Here is a 24391-nt window from a genome sequence, read left to right on the forward strand (position 1 = left end):
TTAATAGCTTAACACTCTGTGTGTTATGTGTATGTGTTTGTATTATGTATGGCCTTGTAAGGATGCAGGCTTCTTGTAAGTACAGAATGTTGCATTCTTTTTATTCTTATTCTAGTAGCCTAGCACATGGTACCTGGCATATTGTACACTCTTATTAAGTACTTGTTGATTGCTAGGTAATTTACTTACAAGTACTTTCTGAATGAACAACCTTTACATATCAATAGTTGCTACCTCCTAGTACTGGCTTCTGGAGCCCTCTCTTAGATGTGATTCTGAAGTGTCCTTACCCCTGTAACTCCCATAAACAAAACAAATTGTGTTGAAAGCCCTGCCTTAGGACTCTGATATACTTGGGGCTCAGGGTTTATAAAAGTGTTGGTTCTGTGGTTTAGTTTCCTTACGTTTTTGGGGGGGGGCAGTTGGGGTTGAGTGACTTACTAGGGTCACGCAACTATTAAGTGTTAGGCTGGTGTTGAAATCAGTTTCTCCTTACTCTAGGGACAGTGCTCCACCTAGCTTGCCCCTTTCCTTACATTTTAAAAAAACATGTATTTTTTAATTTTATTTTTTTCCCCAATTGCATGTTAAAACAATTTTTTTTTCCTTTTTTTCAAATACTTTATTAACTACTAATTTACATCGTTCATTTCTACTAGATTTTGAGTTACAAATTTTCTCACCATTTTTCCCTTACCCACCGCTCCAAAATAGCAGTCCCATAGGATATCCCCTCCTCCAATCTGCTCTCTCCCATATTTTCTCCCATATCCCTTTCAACTTTTCCAACTTTTCCAGTAGATCTCTATGCCCCAGTGCCTGTATATCTTATTTCCCAATTACATGTAAACTAGTATTAATAGTATATATATATTTGAATATTTGATTTTAAAACTTTGAATTCTAGATTCATTCCCTTCCTCCCTTGTCACCCATCTTTACTGGGAAGATAAGCAGTTCAGTATAGATTGTACATGTGTGGCTAATGCAAAACAATAACATAGTAGATATATTGTAAAAGACTGACTATATTTCCCTCCCTCCTATCCCACCTCCCACTTGTTCTATTCTCAGCTTTGATCCCGTCCCTTTTCAAAAGTGGGTGCTTCCAACTTCCTTCCCCTCACCAGCCTGCCCTCCCTTCTATCATCCCCCCTCTCATCCCCTTCCCCATACTCTCCTAGAGGGTGAGATACCCTATTTAATGTGTATTTCATTCCCTCCTCAAGCCAAATTCAATGGGAATAAAGTTGACCTATTCCCTTTTGCCTTCCTATTCTTCCCCTCCATTGTAACCATTTTCCCTTGCCTCTTCTATATGAGATAGTTTACCCCATTCTGTCTCTCCCCATCTCCTCTTATTATATTTCTCTCTCACCTCTTAATTTCACCTTTTAAGTATCATCCCTTCCTATTAAATTGGTCCTGTGCCCTCTGTCTATGTATATCTGTAAACATATATACACACATTCACAAATGTATTCATATGCCCATATACCCTCATATACAGAGATGTATATATATATTTCTATTCCCTTCAACTACTGAGAAAAGTTTCATAAGTTACAATTCTTGTTTTTCCACGTAGGAATGTTAATAGTTCAACTTTGATAAGTTCCTTATGGTTTCTTTTCTCTGTTTACCTTCTCATGCTTCTCTTGCTTCTTGTATCTGAATGTCAAATTTTCTATTCAATTCTGTTTTTTCAGCAAGAATGTTTGAAAGTCCTCTATTCCACGGAATGACCATATTTTCCCCTGAAATATGATACTCAGTTTTGCTGGGTAGGTGACTCTTGGTTTTAATTCCAGCTCCTTTGACCTCCGGAATATCATATTCTAAGCCCTTCGATCCCTCAGTGTAGAAGCTGCCAGATCCTGAGTTATCCTGATTGTGTTTCCACAATATTCAAATTGTTTCTTCCTGGCGGCTTGTAATATTCTCTCCTTAATCTGGGAATTCTGGATCCTGTCTATAATATTCCTAGGAGTTTTCTTTTTGGGATCTTTTTCAGGAGGTGATCGGTGGATTCTTTCAACCATCAGGGCAGTTTTCTTTGAGAACTTCCTGAAGGATGATTTCTAGGTTCTTACTTTGATCATGGCTTTCAGGTAGTCCAATAATTTTTAAATTCTCTCTCCTGGATCCATTTTCCAGGTCATTGGTTTTTCTCACAAGATATTTCACATTGCCTTCTATTCTTTCATTTGTATGGATCTGTTTAACAGCATCTTGATTTCTCATAAAGCCATTAGCTTCCATTTGCTCCAATCTAATTCTGAAGCAATGATTCTCCTCAGTGAGCTTTTGGAATTCTTTTTCCATCTGGCAAATTTGACTTTTTAAGGCATTCTTCTCCTCATTGCCTTTTTGAGCCTCTTTTACCATTTGAGTTAGTCTGTTTTTTAAGGTGTGATTTTCCTCAGGTTGTTGACTCTCATTAATTTACTTGCATTGTTCTCATTTCTCTTCCCAATTTTTCTTCCATCTCTCTTATCTGCTTCTTAAGGTCCTCTGTGGCCTGCAACCAGCTCGTATTTTCCTTTGAAGCTTTTGGTGCAGGAGTTCTGACTTTACTGTCTTACTCCTGTTCCATGGTTTGCTCCTTTTTGTCCCCAAAATAGGAGTCTAATGTTGGAATCTTCTGTCTGCTTTGTTTCCTTTTCCTGGTCATGTTGCCCCTCAGTCACTTCACCCCTTGACTTTTTGCCACAGTAGGACTCTGCCACCAGACAGGGGAGCTTTCGTCCCAAACACTGGGGTTTTCTCAGCTGCCGGAGGTATTAGATGGGTGCCCTCTCTGAGGTCTCCACACACTCTGGCAAGCTGGACACACACCCCAGGACCTCCACCCTAGACTGCAATCCAGATCTAAGAAGGTTAAAGCAAGAGCGATTACCCCTCAGACTGGTGCTTGTTCACCCTACACTCTGTAGGCCAGGAGCTGAAGCTTCCACGTGGCACTGGCTGGCTGTGTCAGCATCTCAGTGGCTTCTCACCCTGGGGTAAAAGCCAGGCACTCCCACTTACTGGGTCCCAAAGTCCAGACTACACTGACCTCTCACTTTGTCCTTCACATCTATGTGTTGATAAATTTGGAAACAGCCACAGCTGCTGCTGATCTGGAGTCCCTCTGGCAGGAGGTTGGTCAGGCCCGCCCTGGGGCTAAAGCCTTGGTGTGGGGCTGGGCTGGGCTCCCAGAGCCCTGTGCTGGCCGATTTCTGCTGGCCTACTGGGCTGTCCTCAGCGGGAGGTTAGCTTCTCTGTGTCATTTTGTGGGTTCTGCAGCTCCAAAGTTTGTTTAGAGTCCCCTTTTTACATGGATTGGGGAAGGTGGAAGCTGGAGCCCAGTGGAGGTCCTCCTTCTATTCTGCCATCTTGACCTAAAACAATTTTTTAACATTAAAAATTTTTTGAGTTCCAAATTCTATTCCTTCCTCCCTCCCTTCCCCCCTCCCTGAGATGGTAAGCAATCAGATATAGGTTTATACATGTGCAATCATGTAAAACATTTCCATGTTAGTAATTTTGCACAAGAAGACTAAAAAAATGAAAGTGAAAATAGTATGCTCAATCTGTATATCATCATTATTAATCAGTATCAGTTCTTTATCTGGAGGTGGATGGCATGTTTCATTATTGTCCTTTGGGATTGTCTTAGATCATTGTACTGCTGAAAATAAATGTCTTTCACAGTTCTTCATTGTACAATATTGCTGTAACTGTGTACAATGTTTTTCTGGTTCTGCTTACTTTACTTTGTATCAGTTCATGAGAATCTTTCCTGTTTTTCTTTCAGTTTTTCTGAAATCATCCTGATTGTCATTTCTTATAGTATAAGATTCCACCGTAATCATATACCACAGCTTCTTTAGCGGTTCCCCAATTGTTGGACATCCTCTTGATTTCCAGTTCTTACCCACAACAAAAAGAGCTGGTATAAATATTTTTGTGCAAATAGTTCCTCCTCTTCCCCCTCCCCCCTATTTTGATGTCATTGAGATATAGACCTAGCAGTGGTATTGCTAAATCAAAGTGTATGCACAATTTTATAGCTTTTGGGGCATAGTTCCAAATTGCTCTACGGAGTGATTGGATCAGTTCACTACTCCACCAACAGTGCAGTAGAGTCTCAGTTTTCCCAAATCCTCTTCAACTTTTATCATTTTCCTTTTTTGTGATATTAGCCAATCTGATAGCTATGAAATGGTACCTCCCAGTTTTAATTTGCATTTCTCTAATCAATAGTGATTTAGAGCATTTTTTCATGTGACTATAGATAACTTTGATTTCCAGTTTTCTGCTTTCCTTTTAATTTTGTTTGTGTTGTTTTTATTAGGGCAAAAACTTTTTCATTTTATATAATCAAAATTATCTCTTCTACATTTTGTAATGCTGTTGGTATTTTCTTTGTTCTAAATTTTTCCCTTATCCATAGATCTAACAAACTATTCCAGGCTCTTGGATTTGCTTATAGTATCACTGTTTATATGTAAATTATGTGCCCATTTTGACCTTATCTTGGTATATGGTGTGAGATGTTGGTCTATGTCTAGTTTCTGCCATACTGTTTTCCAGTTTTTCCAGAAATTTTTGTCAGATAATTAGTTTTTGTTCCAAAAGCTTAGATCTTTGGGTTTATCATATACTAGATTGCTATAATGTAATGTGTACCAGTCTATCCTACTGATCTGCCACTCTTTCTTAGCCAGTATCCTTCCTTACATTTTAAAGAAGCATTTGTGAGCTTCCTTGGGAACCTAAGAGTCATTTATTTATAACATTGTACCTTTGGGAAGTCATATCTTGAATTCTAAATTGAAAGGTTAAATATGAAACTGCCTAGCCATGGATGGTGTCATTGGTGCAGTTACTAGTTGCACTGACAGATTGTAATCTTCAGGTCTTTGAGTGTTGCTGTGACTGAAAAAACAAATTACCCAGAGGTTTCTGGAGTTGAACCTTCTCAAATATAGGTTATACTTGGATGACAGATGTGTAGTTTGTCACCAGACCTCTATTTAAGGCCTTTATAGCTTGCTAGGATTGCAGAGAGATTGTCTCTACTGGCTTTTAATTTTTTGAAAATTCAAGGCTACTTCCATACCAAAATAAGGTGTCAGAACAGATTTTTTTTTTTGTGTAGGTTACAAAATCATGCCACTGATTATTTGAAATTTTAGTAGTAAATTTTTTCTTTCAGTTATTGTTGTTTGAAGATTATTACATGTTAAGTGGTAAGTATAGCCTTCAATAGCCTTAGTTGGTAGAGCAGAGGACTGTAGAATGTTCATCCCCAGGAATCCTTAGGTTGTTGGTTTGATACTGACTTGAAGGAGGGGCTCATATTTTGGAGTTAGCAGGATTGTTCAGTGGGTTGAGCACTGGGTCTGGAGTCAGGAACACCTGAGTTCAAATCCAGCCTTAGACACTTACTAGTTGTTTGACTATGGGCAAGTAACTTAATCTTGTTTGTCTTAATCCACTGGAAATGGGAAATCATTCTAGTATCTTTGCCCCAAAAAACCCCCAAGGCCTGTCATCCACTGGATCAGGAAGAGTCAGACACTGCTAAATGACTGAACAACAACAACAGAGTGACAGGGCAATAAATATAAATCTTTTGGGTTGAGTTTGTTTATCATAGTCATTTGGATTTAGAAAAAATGTTACTAATTTGATACTTTAGGCAATTAATACCTGTTAATGGAGGAATTAATCTGGGTGTAAATTTCTTTAAAAAATATTTTGATAACTTTTAATGTAACTGGTTTAAAATTATGTGTATTTTATTTTATATATTTTGAAATTATATGTATTTTATGCATTTGAAAACATTATTTTGAAATAGGTCCATAGACTTCACCAGACATTCAAATGGGGTCCATGACACAAAAAGGTCAAAGACATATATTCTAATGCATTTTTTTGTTGTTGTTTTTGTGTTATAGTAGTGACCTTTACTATACTTAAAATTTCTTTTGGGTCAATCCTTAGAAAACCACTTTTTTTTTTTTAATTTCAGAGATTGAGAGCTAGTTCATGTTTCATTTGGTTAATCCTCTTTACTTGTTCCTGAGGAAAGGCATATAAATGTAATTTGGAAATAATGTGGATCTTATTATTTTGGATCTGTGCTATGTTTACTATCCTTAGTTTTTAATTTTACTTATGCTTTCTTGCATAGTATCTTCCCGTCTGCTCACTGCCTTGTAATATAACTTATTTTGTTATTTAATTTCTCATGAATTTATGTATGTTTTATCTCCCAAGATGGATAGAGACTAGGATCATGTGTTATATTATTTTATGTAGGAAGAAGCATAGTGGAATAGAAAGAGTAAGTCAGTAAGACTCAGTAAGTCAGGTTTAAATCCTGAATTCCTCCACATACTGTTGTGTGATCTTGGGCAAGTCACCACTAAACTACTTTTGGCCTCAGTTTCCTTTTGGTTAAATGCAGATGATAATATCTGTACCATTTACTAGCTAGTTGTTAAGGAGAATGCTTCATGAACTGGAAACTTAGTAGTATGGAGATGATTGAATGAATGAATATAAAAGCACTTACTCAGGGTTTACTGTGTGCTGGGCACTCTGTTAAGTGATGGTGATACAAAAGACAAAAATGAGTTTTTGCTTTCAAGGAGTTCATATTCCAAAGGCACAACAATATCCAAATAACAATGACAACATGAGGTAAATTGATTGTAAAAAGAACTTAATCTTGAGAGGAAAGGCATTACGTCAGGCCTTTTAAAACAAGATTTTTAACCTCCATGAATAGAGATTTCAGGGAATTCCTGAACTTGCATGGGGAGGCGGGGGGGAGGTACATCTTTATTTGCATTAAGCCCTATCTGAAATTTAGCATTTATTTCAATTATGAATTAAAAAATAAAACTAATCACATTATTTTGAGATAGTCTATAGTTTTCACCGGACTGCTAAAAGGATCTATGACAGAAAAAAGATTAACGCCTACTCTAAGTGTTGGAGGTGTAAAATGTATCCGTGCAATTTAAGGAGCATTTGAAAAAAGGACTAGTATACATCGGTGTGGACATTGTATAGCTAATTTTTTAAAAATCCACAGACTAGACATCTGAGTTGGTCCAACGGATGTAATCATTGAAATCTGCAACCTAGGAGGGAATAAGCATATTTTTGATGTTTTTGGAGTATTGGAGTGAAAGAAAGAAAACATGTGTATAGTAATTTTAATGATGTATATTTAACATTGATTTTGCTACTGTTTAATTTTTCTGTTTTTGTTTACATTGTTTTAGTAAGCGTGTATTTTTTCTTTTATTTCTGATTTATTTACTTTCCATTTTGTTTTCCTATGTCTTTGAATTCTTCATTTTCATAATTTCTTAGGGCTCAGTATTTTTTTTTTATGCCATCATTAATTCAGCCCCATAAGTGATACTAGGGATATACCAGGTATACCACGTATACCTTTTTACGCCCTTCTATCAGGATCATTCTTGCGTGATAAACTCTAGGGAGATGATGGAGTAAAAAATGTATGAATGTTTTTGTAAATTTTATTGTATAATTCAATACTTTCCAAAGAAGTTTAACAAATTCACTGTTCCACTAGCATTGTTAGTAAGCTAGTTATTCCATAGCCATACCTGTTTTTGAATTTTATCCTCTTTTCCTGTCTTGACCAATTTCATGGGTATAAGGGCATAGGATCATAGAATTAGAATCGCCTCAAGGATTATCTAATTTTTCTTTTATATATGAGGAAGCCAAGACCCAATGAGATGAAGTCATTTACTCAGGGACATAAAAGTAGCAGAGTCAGGGGTTAGAATTTACTCTTTCTGCTTATCATGTTTTATGTCATAGTTCTATATTTTACTTGCGTGATTATTATGATTTTGAACACTTTTTCAAGTGATTGTTGGTAAGTTTATGCTGCTTCTTTTGAGAATCGTTTATTCCCATCCTTTTTATCTCTATTGAAGGTTGCAGATTGGATTTTAAGAGTTTTTAAAATGTGTCAATAAAATGTAGATACCAGACCTTAACCAGAAATGTTCAGTGCAACTATTTTTTCATGCTTATATCTTTACTTATTCTCCATACTTTACTTTTACTTGTATTATGCTATTTTATTTTTAAATGATCACATTTATCTACAAATTTTCCCTATCTACTGTTGCTAAAGAGTTTTCCATCCTTTTAATTTTTATGTTATGATTTAATATATAGGTCATTGAAATATTTTGAATTTATTGAATTGTATGCTACAAGATCCTCGTTTGTTCCCATATTTCTCAATCCTCACCCTTAACTTCTCTGAATCCTCTCCCTGGATATTCTGCCTTTACTCAGATTTGGGGACAATACTCTTTCTCATTTATCTGTTCACTCACTGGACCATTCTTCAGTCTCCTTTGCCAAATGATTATCCATAGCATATTCCCTAAACTTGGGTTTCTCTAAAGTTCTTCCTAGATCTGTCTCTCTTCCCTTCCCTCCCTCCCTTCCTCCCTCTCTCCCTCTATCCTGTCTCTCCTCCCCACTTACCTCTCCCATTCTTCTCTCCTTCCTCAGTTTTAAATACCACCTTCTACATGAAGCCTTTCTTGATTTCTTTAGTTTCTGTTTCCTTTCTTAAAACTACTTTGTGTTTATTTTATATATATTCTGTATATACTCATCTATGTACACATTTTTTTCTGATTGAATATAAGCTTTTTGAGGGCAGGGACTTATTTTTGTTATTATATCCTCAATGCCTAGCACAGGGCCTGCCACATAGCAGGAGCTTAATAATTGTATGTTGTTTGGATTTTGCAAAAATCGGCAATTTTCCAAGCAGTTTTTGTTGAATAATTCCTCCTCACTGATTTATGCTCTTGGGTTTATTGAGTGCTAGATTAATTAATCAATTTAATTTAATTCAACAAATAGTTATTAATTGCCTGCTTTGTGCCGGGTACCATCCTAAGCGCTGGGGATACAAAAAAAGGCAAAAAATAGCCCCTGACTTCATGGAGCTTACAGTTTAATGGGGGGGGGGAGAGGGAAGAATGACAACCTGGAAATAAATATGTATAAAGCATTCTATATACAGGATAAATAGGAAATAGTTAACAGAGGGGAGGCATTGGAATTGAGAGGATTTGGGGGAAGACTTCCTGTAAAGGGTAGGATTTTAGTTGGGATTTAAAGGAATCTATATTCCTGTTTTTATGAAATTAGTTCAAACCCAGCTTCAGACATTTATTAGCTATGTGACCCTGGGCAAGTGACTTAAGCTCTTTCTGTCTCAGTTTCCTCATCTATAAAATGGGGATGATAATGATAGCACCTACCTAATAGTATTGTTGTAAAGACCAAATGAGATGTTTGTACAGAACTTAGTGCAGTGCCTGACACACAGTAATTGCTTAATAAATGCTTATTTTCTTCCTTTCTACCAGATAGTTTTGATGATTGATTTTATAGTACAATTCCAGATTTGTCTGGTCAAGTAAATCAGTCTTCCTTTTTTTCCCCCTCATTATTTTCCTCTATAATCTTTATAGTCTCTATAACTCTTTCATATGAATTTTATTTATCTTATCCTAGGAGGTAGCCTACTGGTATGGCATCAAAGAGCTTTCCTCTTTCTGTTCTCTTGTCAGTGTTGTTTCTGTTTAGCATTAATCATAGAGCTTTCCTTATTCTGTTCTGTTGTCAGTCTTGTTGTTCTTGTTTCTACAGCTCTGTATATGTCCCTTCTCATCATTCATGCTACTACCATCCTGCTGCATGCCCTTATTACTTTACTCTTGAATTATCATAATAGTCTTCTGGTTGGTTTCCCTGTCTCAAGTCTCTCTCCACTTCTAATCCATTTCCCATTCAGCTGCCAAAGTGATTTTCCTCAAGTGCATCTCTGACCATAGTATCCTTTTCTTAGTAAACTTTGGTGGTTCCAGGAATGGCTAATAAAATTCTTCTGTTTGGCGTTTCAACTCCTTCACAAACTACTTCCTACCTTTGTAGTCTTCTTACAGACTTCTATACCCTCTGTTCCTCCCATAGGATACTCGATCTCCAGATGCCATGCTTCTGCACTGGCTGTTACTCTTCCTCTTTTTAGCTTTTCTGACTTCCTTCAAGATTTAGCTCAAGTCCCTTGTTTTGAGGAGACCTTTCTCAGTTCTGCTCGTGTCTTCCATCTACTCTATATGTCTTGAGATGCCTTCTATGAATTGAGTGAAAAAACATTTATTAAAGTGATTACAATGTGAAAATCACTCTGCTAAGTGCTGAGAATACAAATAAGAAAAGATAGTCCCTACTCTAAGAGAGTTCCCATTCTAATAGGGGAAGGCTTTATGTGTAGGAGATTATCCCTTAAAGTCAGATAGAAATTCCCTGTGGTCTTTTGGATACGGTGGCAAAGCCGATGGTAGTGACAGATTTTTTTGTCATTTCCATTAATAAAACCCTTTTGGTTTCTGATGTTGAGCTATTTGACAATGCCAAGGACTTTGGTGATAACTTTCTTTGCTAAGTATTCAGTAACTGTGACTGTTGGGATAGAAACTACTATGCCTGCAGATGAAATTCCCAGGATGCATAAGAATTTTCCCTAGACTTTGGCTATATGGTCAGGTTGGAAGTAGGTTTGGTGGTCTAGGGGTTGTAGCTATTCATTAGCTTTTGGGCTTAACCAGCCTGTCAGTGACAAATGGCTGGTTGATGGGTGGTAGTAAGGATGTCTGACTCCTTTCCTTGGCTGTGTGAACTAAGGCTGTGCCATTCTTAGGGCCCTTGAACTCAGGGTTCAGAGCTGTTTCTACTAAGGTTGAATAACAGGTGGTGGTTGAGGTGTTCTGACCTGTCTGGTATTTGCTGCCTCCTGTCTTTCCTTCAGGGAAAATGCCAGAGTAGTTTCTATCTACTAAGTATATATTTTTATATACCTAGTTATTTGCATGTTGTCTTTGCCTTTACAGTGTGAGCTTCTTGAGGGCAAGGACAGTGATTTTCCTTTCTTTATATCCCCAGAGCTTAACTAGTACATGTGCCTGGCATTCAGTAAATGTTGACTACTACTTATATTGCTATCATATGAGGCATCATAGTACCGTGGAAATATCAATGAACCTGAAATCATAGGATCAGAGTTTGATTATCAACTCTCAAGGTCTCCAGTTTGACCTTATGCAAGTCAACTAACTTTTCTGGGCCATTGTAAAAGGAGGGAATTGGACTAAATCATCCCTACGATCCCTTCCTGATTTAGATCTGTGATCCTGTTGTCTTACTTCAGCCACTTGTGATTATTTGCCTATACTACTCTAATAGCCTCCTGGTTTATCCTTGCTCTTTATTCCAATCCTGCAAATATAGCTGCCAAAATAATATACTTAAATTATGAGTCTGACCTTGTCACCCCTCTCTGGTTTGTTGAAGTAGTTTTGGGACTTGGAGGCTTCCAGAAAGGTATGTAATGTTAAAAGTAATATGCCTTTATTATTGGTGCTTTTCACCTTACATGAGAAAAACTTTAGACTAGTGTGCATTAGGGAAAGGTAGGAGTCTAGGTAAAGTATACCACTGGATCTCAGTTGCTTGAGGGAGAATTTTATAATCAAGTCTCATTTGCCAGGCATATGTAGTGACTGACAGCAAGAAAAAGAGAATATTGAGATGATCTCGTGAGAATAGATGAAAAAATATTTATTAAGGGTTTACAGTATGCCGAAGACTTAACACTGTCCCTGGGCATACCCAGCTTATATCAATCTTTCTTCAGCATGTCTACAAGGTGATGGGTAGAATGACTAAGTCCCTTGTTATTTCCTGATTAGAGTAGCTTAGTGACTCAGAGAAAGTGCTGTGGGTTGTTTTTTTTTCTTTTGGGGGAATGGTAAGTTAGTTGGTATCTGATTGCTTTCCCATTTCTCAAGTTGCAAGCAGTGAGATGCCAGGAATTGGCAAGTGATGATCCTGCTCTAGAAGTGCGACACTAGAAAGTTTCTAGCTTGAAGGATTCCAACAATGTATAGGGGTGGGTAGGTTTACTGAGTTCATATTTGGCCTCAGATACTTACTAGTTGTGTGACTAAGCAAGTCATTGAAACCCTTCAGTTTCTTGTCTGAAAAATGAGCTGGAGAAGGAAATGGCAAACTACTCCAGTATCATTGCCAAAAAAAAATCCAAATAGCATCATGAAGAGTTGTACGCAACTGAAAAATGACTGAGCAACAATCTTCCTTCAAGGCTTAACCTATGTACCACTTTTTCCATGAAGGCTTCCCTGATCCTCTAAACTGTGAATATATTCTCTCACTCTTCATATATTCCTAGCTCACTTTGTCTGGGTCTCTCCTTTGCCCCCATTACTTCTGCTTTGTATTATACTTCCTGTTTAGTATTTTTTCATCCTCCACTCTTCCAGATCCCCCCCAAAGACTGAAGTCAGTTTTATTAAACAACCAATTTTCAGATGCCTCTGTTAATAGAACAAAATGTGTAATAACATTAGGTGAAATCCAAAGATGTCATAAAATTACACACTCTACACACACATTTAGTAAGCTTGTGGCCTCGGTCTTATTCCGTTTTGTCTTTGTGTCTTCACTTCCTAGCTTATTAATAGATACATGATATTTCTTTAATTCAATTAAACTTTGATATTGCATTTGTGTAATTTCCCCACATTTTAAATATGCCGATGACCACATAGGACACTTCATTTGGTACCTAGCAAATAATTACATATACTATTTGCTGACAGATTTTAAACTTAAGAAGACACAACCTTAACACTAGGTCTCAAAATATTTAAAGACTCTACAGGGGTTGCCTATAAATAGTGAAAATGCGTTAAAATATCTTGAAAGAGAGCTTAAATTTTAAAGTAATGAAATTTTGGTTTCATTGACTAACATGCTTAGTGTGAGAAGATAGATGAAAATGTGAGGGCATGGAGTTTGCTCGATTTTTAAACAGTGTGAAATATAGGTTTACTTTTAAGGTCATAAAAGGTAGAAAACCTGTCTAGTTTAATTCACCTAAAGAGCTATTTGAATTACAAGAAGTATGACTTTAAAGTTGAAGTCTTCTGCCACCTCAGCTCTTAATGGCCAAAAGGCATGTGCTAACGTCTTTCCCAGATGCCTGAAAATGTGAATTGACAGGGGATTGAGAGTAGAAAAGTCAAGCCCTCTTCTCTTCTCTTCATATTCTCCCCCCTCAGCATAGGTAGCTCAGGGCCCCTAGGCTGGATGTGTGCGAGGGCTGCAGCTGCTGTAGGGAACACCATACTTTTTGTTGGGGATTGAGGGGTGGTTCATACAGAATAATACAACTGGATATCAGTACACTTTAGGAATAAACATGGTTGGCTTATTTAAATTCTTCCAGCTTCCTAGCCCAGGTGACTAGGAGAATTATGGTGCTAGTCTTAATAGTAAAGTGAGGTGAGAGATAGTTTGGAAGGGAGTAAAGGAGGAGATCTTTTTGGTCACACTAAATGTGCAGGGACCCTTCCCCCCCCTCCCATTTAAATAGAAATGTCCAAGCAGATGGGTATATAGGCCCAGAACCTAGGTGAGGTTAGAACTGGAGGTATATGCACACAACTTAAACATAGTAAACATTTGGTAAATGTTTATGATGAATTAATTAACAGGTACTTACCAAGTGCCTATTATGTGCTAGGTTCTTTGGACTTATACAAGCACAAAGAGTGAAATCCTCCTTTTAAGCAGCTTACGTTCATACATAGTGCTTAAGTGGCATTTTAAAAGTTGAGGTAGAGGTAAGAAGAGAGTGCATTCCAGGCATATGGAACAGCCAGTGCAGAGACATGGAGACTCAAAATGGAGTATCACATGAGGAACAGAGAAAGCCAATTTGTCTGGATCTCAGAGTGAAGGAAGAAGTATAATATCTAGTGATGTTGAAAAGATAGTTGGTGCTAGGTTGTGTATGATTTTGTATATTTCTCTATATATCTACATATCTTATACATATATATCTTATCCTAGATGCAATAGGTGTTGATTGAGTAGAAGAATAACATGTTCAGATCTTTACTTAAAGAAATTTGCTTTTGTAGGATATGCTGGGATTGTGAGAGACTTGAGGCAAGGAGACCAGTGCAGAGGCTCTTAAAATAATGAAGGTGTGAGATAATGAGGGTCTGAACCGAGGTGGTGGCTGCGTGAGTAAGAAAAGTGATCAGATGGTAAAGATGTTGTGAAAGTAAAAATGGCAAGGTCTGGCAATTGGATACATGGAATGGGAGGAGTAGAGGCTAATGCTTGAGCTTATGGACTGGAAGAATGGTTGATAGAAATAGAGAGGGTTGGGAGTGGAGGAAAGGATTGAGGGAGAAAGATAATGAATTATATTTTGGACATGTTGAGTTTAAGATGTCTCTGGGATATACAGTCTGAAATGTCCAATAGATAATTAGTGATACTGGACTGAAGCTCAGGGGAGAGACTGGGCCCGTATATATAGGTCTCAGAATCATCTGTATAGCGTTTATATTTAAACCCAATGGGAGTTTATGATGTTACCAAGAGAAAGTTGTAGAGGGAGAAGAGAAGAAGCCTTAGGACAGAACTTTGAGGAACATCCATAGTGAGGGAGCATTATGAGTTAGTATGTATATAGATTTTGTCAGTTATCTTAGAAAAAAATATTTGAAAACATGAAAATAGATGAGTAGTTCCTTAAGGGAGACAATTTAGAGGCAAAAGCTTAGTTGTTGACTCTCTACTCCCAACCTCAGTAGGGTGCAAAGAGCCAGGCCTGTTTTTTGCCTTCCTTTGTATCTTTGATGGATAATTCTCTGTTAATGAACATCTTTGACCTTAGCACTTATAATGGAAAATATGTTTTTGCTTTTCTTTGTGCTTAGCACACTTCTTGAAGCATAGCCTGGCAACTAGGTGGTGCAGTGAATAGAGCTCTGCATCTGGATTCAGGAAGACTTGTGATCAAATTTAGCTTCAGGCACTTAGTAGCTGTGTGACCCTGGGCAAGTCAGTTAATCCATTTGCTTCAGTTTCTTCATCTGTAAAATGGGGATGATAATAATAGCATCTACTTCCCAGGGTTGAAAGGATCAAATCAGATATTATCAAATGAGATAATAATTGTAAAATGTTTAGCACAATACATAGCACATAGTAAGTACTATGTAAATGTTAGCTCTTATTTTTACTAGTAAACACTTAAGAAATGCTTGTTAAATGATTAAATTTAAATTCTAACAGAAGAAACCACCACACAATATATATATATATATATGAATATGTGTGAGGCAATTTTGGGGTAAAGACATTAGTAGATGTGGAGATTAGGAAAGACTTCATGCCAATAATGGTACTTTAGCTGAGTCTTAAAGGAAGTTAGAGATTTTATGAAGCATATTGAGGAAGGCTTGCATTTCAGTCTCAGGGATGGGCAGTCTTTGCAAAGGTAGGAAGTCAAGAGATTAGTGTAATGTGTGAGGATTAAGGAAATAAGTCCAGTTTGGAAGGACTGGAGATGTTATGAAGGAGAGCATTGTGTAGTAAGGATGAGAAGGGAGGTTGAGGCTAGATTGTATTGTGACGATCTTTAAATATGAAGCAGAAGAGTATGTATTTCCTTCAGGAATTAATAGTGTGACAGTGGTATGATCAGATTTGTACTTTTTGAAAATCACTTTGCCAGCAATGTGTAGTGTGGATTAGAGTGGGAAGAAAAAAGAATCCGAGAAATTAGGAGTCTCTTGCTCAAATCTGGTAGTGATACAGTGAGAACCAGAATTAGGATGGTGATTATGTGAATGAAGAGAAGCCTGTGGTAGAAAAATACTGTATGGGGATAAACAGTAAGATTTGGCAACTGAGTATATATGTGGGGTGAATGAGAACAAAGAGTCAAGAATGAATTTGGCCTTGATATACAGGGAAGTTTGAAGGATGCATTTTGGGAGAAATATAATGAGTTCTGTTTTAGGTATGTTGAGTCTAAGATGCCTTTGGACATCTCATTTCGCATGTCCAGAAATCTGTGCTTTAGAAAGATAATTTTAGTGACTGAATAGAGGGTAGATTGGAGCAGGAAGAGACTCAAAGCAGGCAGAATCCCCAGTGGGCTATTGCAATAATCTAGGCAAGAGAGGATGAGGTGCTGCACTAGAGTGGTGGCAGTGTCAGAAGAGAGAAGGGGATAAGAGATGTTGCAAAGGTGAAATCAGCCCTCAGCAACAGGTTGGATATAAGAAGTGAGGAGTCAAAAGATGACACCTAGGTTGTGAGCCTGAAGGACTAGGGTGGGGAACCTGCTGCCTCAAGGCCACGTGTGACTTTCTAGGTCCTCAGGTGTGGCCTTTTGATTGAATCCAAACTGCATAGAACAAAACCCCATAATAAGAGGTTTTGTTCTTTGAAGCTGGATTCAGTCAAAGTCAATAGTCACTAGGAGGATAGTGTTGCTCTCTACGGTAATAGGTAGGAGGCAGGGCATTTAGGGGGAAAATACAGTGAATTAAGTGCTGGATATGTTAAGTTTAAGATGTCTAAGGAGTCTGTTGAACATGTGAGATTGGGCATCAGCAGAGGGATTGGGGCAGGATGGGTAGATCTGAGAATCATTGGCATAAAGATGGTAATCAAATGTCTATGGGAGCTGATGAGATCACCAAGTACATGAAGGAGAAGAGAAGCCTGTCCAGGACAGAAGCCTCAGGGAACACCTATGGTGAAAGGGTGTGATCTAGATGGGGATCCAGCAAAGGAAACAGAGAAGGAGTCATCAGATAGGTAGGACAGTGTTAAAGGCTGGCGAGAGGTCAAAGAGAATGAGGATTGAGAAAAGGCATTTCGAATTTGGCAGCTAAGAGATCATTAGTAACTTTAGAGAGAGAAAGATCAGTTTCAGGGGAATGATAAGGTTGGAAGCAAGATTGTAAAGTTAAGAGAGTGAGAGGAGAGAAAGAAGTGCCTGTTTTAGACCTTTTCGAGGAGTTTAGCTAAAGGGCAGGATAGAAATAGAACAGTAATTAGCAGGGATAAGAAAGATCAAGTTAGAAATTTTTTTTCAAGTTTAAAATAAAAAATTATTAGCCTTATCTCTTTGGGATAGGTATAGTCCTGGTTATGGATATTGCTGGGTCAAAGGGTATGTACAGTTTAGTAGCTGTGGGGACGTAATTTCAAATTACTTTACAGAATGGCTAGACCAGTTGACAGTTTCACCAAGAGCATTATTAATGTGCCTGTTTTCCTTTGGCCCCTCTAAAAAGTGTTATTTTCCTCTTTTGGTCAGCATTGCCAATCTAGTGTGTGTGAAATTGCTTTAATTGCTTAAAGTTGCTTTAATTTGCATTTCATTAATTTTTAGCATCTTGGAACATTTTTTCATATAGTTGTTGATAGTGTGGATTTCTTTCTTTGAAAATTGCTGTTCCTGTTCTTTAACCATTAATCAATTGGGAAATGATTCATAGTTATGTAAATTACATAGCAATAGAATGGCCATACACTTTTTTCCCCTTGATAGAAATACTAGCAATGCCTTAAGAAAATTTAGAGTTTTGATTTTAACACTTTAAGAAAGCTTAGTGATAGAAGCACGACCTTCCCGCGGCTCTGGCTTCCACCTTCCCCTATCCATGTAAAAAGGGGACTCTAAACAAACTTTGGAGCTGCAGAACCCACAAAATGACACAGAGAAGCTAACCTCCCGCTGAGGACAGCCCGGTAGGCCAGCAGGAATCGGCCAGCACAGCGCTCTGGGAGCCGAGCCCAGCCCCAGGGCAGGCCTGACCAGCTGCCTGCCAGAGGGACTCCATATCAGCAGCAGCTGTGGCCGTTTCCAGATTTATCAATACATAGATGCGAAGGACAAGGTGAGAGGCCAGTGCAGTCTGGACTTTGGGACCCAGTAAGTGGGAGTACGTGGCTTCTACCCCTGGGGCAAGAAACGGCTGAGATGCCTGCACAGCTAGCCAGGGCCACGTGGCAGCTTCAGCTCCTGGCCTGCAGAGTGTAGGGGGACCAAGCACCAGTCTGAGGGGTAATCGCTCTTGCTTTAACCTGCTTGGATCTGGATTGCAGTCTAGGGTGGAGGTCCTGGGGTGTGTGTCCAGCTTGCCAGAGCATGTGGAGACCTCAGAGAGGGCACCCATCTAATACCTCCGGCAACTGAGAAAACCCCAGCGTTTGGGACGAAACTCCCCTGTCTGGTGGCAGAGTCCTACTGTGGCAAAAAGCCCAAAAGTCAAATAATTGAGTGGTAAAATGAGCAGGCAAAGGAAGCAAAGCAGACAGAAGATTCCAACGTTATACTCCTATTTTGGGGACAAGAAGGAGCAAGACATGGAACAGGAGGAAAACAGTGAAGTCAGAACTCCTGCACCAAAAGCTTCAAAGGAAAATACAAATAGGCCATAGAGGACCTTAAGAAGCAGATAAGAGAAGTGGAGAAAAAATTGGGAAGAGAAATGAGAACAATGCAAGAAAATTATGAAATGAGAGTCAACAGCCTGACTGAGGAAAATAATACCTTAAAAAAACAGACTGACTCAAATGGCAAAGGAGGCTCAAAAAGGCAATGAGGAGAAGAATGCCTTAAAAAGTCGAATTTGCCAGATGGAAAAAGAATCTCAAAAGCTCAATGAGGAGAATCATTGCTTCAGAATTAGATTGGAGCAAATGGAAGCTAATGACTTTATGAGAAATCAAGATGCTGTTAAACAGATCCAAACAAATGAAAGAATAGAAGGCAATGTGAAATATCTCATGGGAAAAACCACTGACCTGGAAAATAGATCCAGGAGAGATAACTTAAAAATTATTGGACTACCTGAAAGCCATGACCAAAGTAAGAACCTAGAAAGCATCCTCCAAACTTAAAAATTATTGGACTACCTGAAAGCCATGACCAAAGTAAGAACCTAGAAAGCATCCTCCAGGAAGTTCTCAAAGAAAACTGCCCTGATGTTTTAGTACCAGAGGGCAAAATAGAGGTTGAAAGAATCCATCAATCACCTCCTGAAAAAGATCCCAAAAAGAAAACTCCTAGGAATATTATAGCCAGGTTCTGGAATTCCCAGATTAAGGAGAGAATATTACAAGCAGCCAGGAAGAAACAATTTTAATATTGTGGAAACACAATCAGAATAACCCAGGATCTGGCAGCTTCTACACTGAGGGATCGAAGGGCTTGGAATGGGATATTCCGGAGGTCAAGGGAGCTGGGATGAAAACCAAGAGTCACCCACCCAGCAAAACTGAGTATCATGTTTCAGGGGAAAATATGGTCATTCAGTGGAATAGAGGACTTTCTAGCATTCTTGCTGAAAAAACCAGAGTTGAATAGAAAATTTGACATTCAGATACAAGAAGCAAGAGAAGCATGAGAAGGTAAACAGGGAAAAGAAATCATAAGGAACTTATCAAAGTTGAACTATTAACATTCCTACATGGAAAAAAATAATTGTATTTTATGAAACTTTCCTCAGTAGTTGAAGGGATTAGAAATATATATATATATATATATATATATATATATATATGAACTCATATATATGTCTATATATGAGGGTATATGGGCATATGAATACATATGTGAATGTGTGTATATATGTTTACAGGTATACATAGATAGAGGGCACAGGACCAATTTAACAGGAAGGGATGATACTTAAAAGGTGAAATTAAGAGGTGAGAGGAATATAATGAGAGGAGATGGGGAGAGACAGATTGGGGCAAACTATCTCATACAGAAGAGGCAAGGGAAAATGGTTACAATGGAGGGGAAGAATAGGAAGGCAAAAGGGAATGGGTCAACCTTATTCCCATTGAATCTGGCTTGAGGAGGGAGTGAAATACACACTAAATAGGGGATCTCACCCTCCAGGAGAATAGGAGGGGGAAGGGGATCAGATGGGGGATGATGGAGGGGAGGGCAGGCTGGGGGGGAGGGAAGTTGGAAGCACCCACTTTTGAAAAGGGACAGGATCAAAGTAGAGAATAGAACAAGTGGGAGGTGGGATAGGAGGGAGGGAAATATAGTCAGTCTTTTACAATATATCTACTACGTTATTGTTTTGCATTAGCCTCACGTGTACAATCTATACTGAACTGCTTGTCTTCCCAGTGGGGGTGGGTGGCAGGGGGGGGAAGGGAATGAATCTGGAATTGAAAGTTTTAAAATCAAATATTCAAATATAGATACATATATATGTGTGTGTATATGTGTGTATATATATACTATTATTAATACCATCTTACATGTAATTAAGAAATAAGATATACAGGTACTGAGGCATAGAGATCCAATGGAAAAGTCGAAACGGATATGGGAGAAAATATGAGAGAGAGCAGATTGGAGGTGGAGATATCCTGTGAGACTGCTGTTTTGGGGGGATGGGTGGGGGAAAAACGGGGAGAAAATTTGTAACTCAAAATCTGGCGGAAACGAATGATGTAAATCAGAAGTTAATAAAGCATTTAAAAAAAAAGAAAGCTTAGTTAAATTAAACCAAGAAATGAATTAATATTACATTTTTCTTGAGCTTTTATTTTTATTCCTCCTACAGGTTATATCTTAAGTGTTGTGCTCCTTACCTTGCCTAGACAGCATCTGGTTCAGCTTTACCTATACTTTCTTACTGCACTATTGCTTTATGCTGGCCATCAGATCTCCAGGTAAGAATGCGATATCATTTTTGATATATAACTTTAATTTTTGAAGTTTATTCTTAGAAATAAAATATTTTTTAGGGGGTCCAGACCTATGATTTCACTCGTGAACTCAACAACTTGGAATTAAATAGACAAGTTATATATAAAGGCCAAGAGAACTCTTATTTTCCCATTTTTCATCACTCTGGATAGAGTGATGGGAACATAATTGACAATGATGAACCGGCAGAGAGTTATTGTTGGAAATCACCTTGAAAGCTATAGCAGTCTATATAGACATAACCATGTGGAATATATTTAATATATTCCACTTGATCGTGATACTATTGTTTCATAATTTAATAGAACTTTTTATAACAAACAAAATATCAACAAATCTAGGAAGAATATCTATTTGAACTTAGAGCAAAGAGTAGTTGCCTGTCCATAAAGATGTGTTCTGCTTTATTGACTTTTTATGCTAAAATGTTTCATGGGATCTTAATGGCCAAAAAACTCATTACTTAGTGGCCTGCCTATTGTTAATAAACCTCTCCATACTTAGAACTACACTGGTCATCTACAAAGTCTTTCTTTGGAATTTTACTTGAAACCTATTCGAGAACCTTTCAGAGTTTGCTCTATAAAGAACTCAGCTCTTTAAGTGAATAGCTTTTGAGATCTTGGATCCAATGAAATAGTGAAATGTGTTAGAAACACATTAACAAAAACAATAATGCTGCCTTTTTCTCCAGATGTTTAGCCTCCAAGTAAAAATAGAATTTTAGTGATGATTGAAACTATGACAGCCACATCTTATGTAATATAGTTATGTGTTATTCATACTTTTTCAGAGAGGGCAAAAATTAGGCTTTCAGAGGATAAGAAACTGGGAGCAAGGTAGTATCAGAAGAAAATAAATATTTTTTTATGTTTTTCATTTGAAGTTCAGTGCTTTACTCTGTGGGTTTATTTTTCTAATATTTAGAAAGACCTTTTTCCTTATTGGAGAGAGGTAAAGGTTTATTTTTATTTTAAGCAAAAATATACTTCAAATAAGATACAGCATTTAATTATTAATATTACAATACATCTTTAAAATATTAAGGATGGAGCACTTGATCTTTGAAAAATATAGTAGTTTATAGTTGGCATCTACCTCTATAAGAACTAAAATTTTTGAAAAGTTAGGATTAATTGCAAGAAATGCAAGACCTTTGACCCCATTTGTTCTTTTTTCTTAAAAACAAACATTCTTATGATGCCTTTTGTTGCTACATCACATTCATTTCCCTGTTCTTAAAAAACCTTCACTTCAGTGCCTCTATGTCCTCTCAGTCTCTTCTAATTCCTCAGTTAGAAGACATTCTTCCAACCTCAACATTCAGCCAAAATTATTCTTATTTTGATTTTTCTTTCTATTATGATAATCACGAACATTTATATAGCACTTACTGTGTGCCAGGAACATATTTGACATAAACATCTCCCCTGCCCCCAATTTAACTGATTCTCTGCTTATCCCAAGTGCATTAATTCTGCCTGTGCAGAAATTTTTCAGTTTCATGTCATCGGAGTTATTGTTTACTTTTTGTAATTAACTGTTTCTTGTTTGGCTAAGCATAAATTTCAGAGAAGTAAGAGGTATATGATTTGCTGTTATTGTCTATTTTTAAAAATAAAATGATCTTTAATATTAAGGTATTTTTTTTTCCTTTTAGTATGTATCCATCTAATCAGTGAATATGTACTTGGCTTCCTGTTCCTTACTACTATGAAAAAGTGCTACTATGAATATCTTTTTCTGGGATTTGTGTGGCACTGAGATCTGTGTCAAAGAGTGTGGATATTTTATTCAGGTTTTTTTTTTTTTAGCATAATTCCCAATTGCTTTCCAGAATGGTTAGTTTTACTAACAATATATTATTCATGTGCCTATCTTGTAGGCCCTTCAGCATTGCCTATTCTCATTTTTTTGTCATCTTGACTGATTTTTTTTTTTTGCATTTTCTAACTCTTAAAATTTTAGACAAATACTGAAACTTAAATATATAATAAGAAAAGAAAAACATTTTAAATTTAAATCTTAAATATAATATTAAAAAAGGAAAGAAAAAACGTCATGTGTACAGCAGAACATAGGAGAGGATTCAGAATATATAGCAATAACTTAATCATTTCAAGAAAGCCTATACATTAAATTCTGTTCTTTATGTCAAAGCCTTATGTCTTTGCTTTCTTGTAGGTTTTCTTTTGTTCTCTGTTGTACACTTTTTACTTTGTTCTTTTTTTCTTCCATCCTCCCCCTCTACCCACCACCCCAAGGCTACAATTTTGACTTATTTTCAATGTGTGAGGTAAAACCTACCATCGATTTTATTTGCATTTCTCTCTCTCTCTCTTTTTTTTTTCTTGCCTTTTGGAGGGCAATTGGGGTTAAGTAAGTAATTTGCCCAAGATTACACAGCTAGGTTTTTTTCTTGTGTGTGTGTTGTGTCTGAGGCCAGATCCGAACCCAGGTCCTCCTGACTCTGGGGCCAGTGCTTTACTCACTGCGCCACCTAGTCGCCCCCAATTCGCATTTCTCTTATTTATGATTTAGAGCAGTCTTTCATGTTGTTGTTAATAGTTTGCAGTTTTTTTGAGAAAGCTTGGTTTAGGTGCTTTGTGCACATCCATTGGTGAGATGGCTCTTGGTTTTAACATATTGTATTCCCTTTGTATCTTGGGCGTGAGAGTTTTATCGGAAACATTTGATGCAAGTATTTTCCCCCTAATCTATGACTTTCCTTCTTACCGGAGCTACATACATGTATTTATTTATTTGTTTGTTTGCTTATTTGTTTATTTAGGTGCAAAAGGCTTTTTAGTTTCATGAAATAGATTTTATCTTCTGTGATTTCCCTTGTTTGGATAAACATTCTCATTTTCTATACTATAAAAATATCTGATCTTGTTCTCTTCTAATTTTTTTGTGATGTGAGTTTTTAAATTCAGATTATATAAGCATTTTGAACTTATTGTGGCATTAGGTATAAGATCATTAGTCTATTCCCATTTAGTGCCAAATAGATAAGAAAGCCCTTGCCCTGTGGTAGGTACTAGTGATAAAAAAATTTAAAAAAACCAAAACACACCCCCCTTCCTACCCTCAGAATTAAGGGGGAGTGGGGGAGAACGTTCAGACATTCTGTTGAGGGAGGAAATTATGCAAGTACATAAATAAACACAAAATGTGTGCATAGCAAATACAAAATAATTTTTTTTGGGGGGAAGCTCTAGCAACAACCAGCAAGCATTTATAAATATCTACTATGTGCTAATAAGGCTTGTACTCATACACTGTCGAGCCAAAGACAAAACGACAACAAAAAAAACCCCAAGTCATAAGCAGTCAAGAATTTTACATTCTGATAAACATTCACATATGAAAATAAATACAGAGTATATACTAAGAATATACAAAAAAAATTTGGGAATTTGTAACTTGGAAATCAAGCAAGGTCATTTGTAGGAGGTCACACTTGATCTGAGCTTTGAATGAAAGTTAGGATATTTGTTATGAAATCATATGGTATTATAGGACTTATATTTAGAGTTGGAAGAGAATTTAGGAGTCATTCATTCTAGTCCCCTCATTTTATAGATGAGGAAATTTGAGGACCAGAGAGGTTCATTTCCTTGCCCAGTATCACAAGGATAGTAAATCACAGAAGTGGAATTTGAACTTAGGTCC

At 37.3% G+C, this 24391-nt stretch overlaps 1 protein-coding gene across 2 annotated transcripts in view; it reads left to right on the forward strand.

Annotated features, from left to right (window-relative positions):
- Positions 1-24391, forward strand: part of RNF145 (ring finger protein 145) — a 98731-nt gene that overhangs the window by 25866 nt on the left and 48474 nt on the right. For both annotated transcript variants that reach the window (XM_069102474.1, XM_069102476.1), the window contains exon 3: positions 20571-20679. In XM_069102474.1, coding sequence (XP_068958575.1) covers positions 20571-20679 — 109 coding nt within the window. The remainder of the gene's footprint in view (positions 1-20570; positions 20680-24391) is intronic.

This window comes from Petaurus breviceps, unplaced genomic scaffold, assembly GCF_028583685.1.
Source record: "Petaurus breviceps papuanus isolate PSGF00001 unplaced genomic scaffold, PetGlider_PUasm1.0 551, whole genome shotgun sequence".
Taxonomy (NCBI): Eukaryota; Metazoa; Chordata; class Mammalia; order Diprotodontia; family Petauridae; genus Petaurus; species Petaurus breviceps.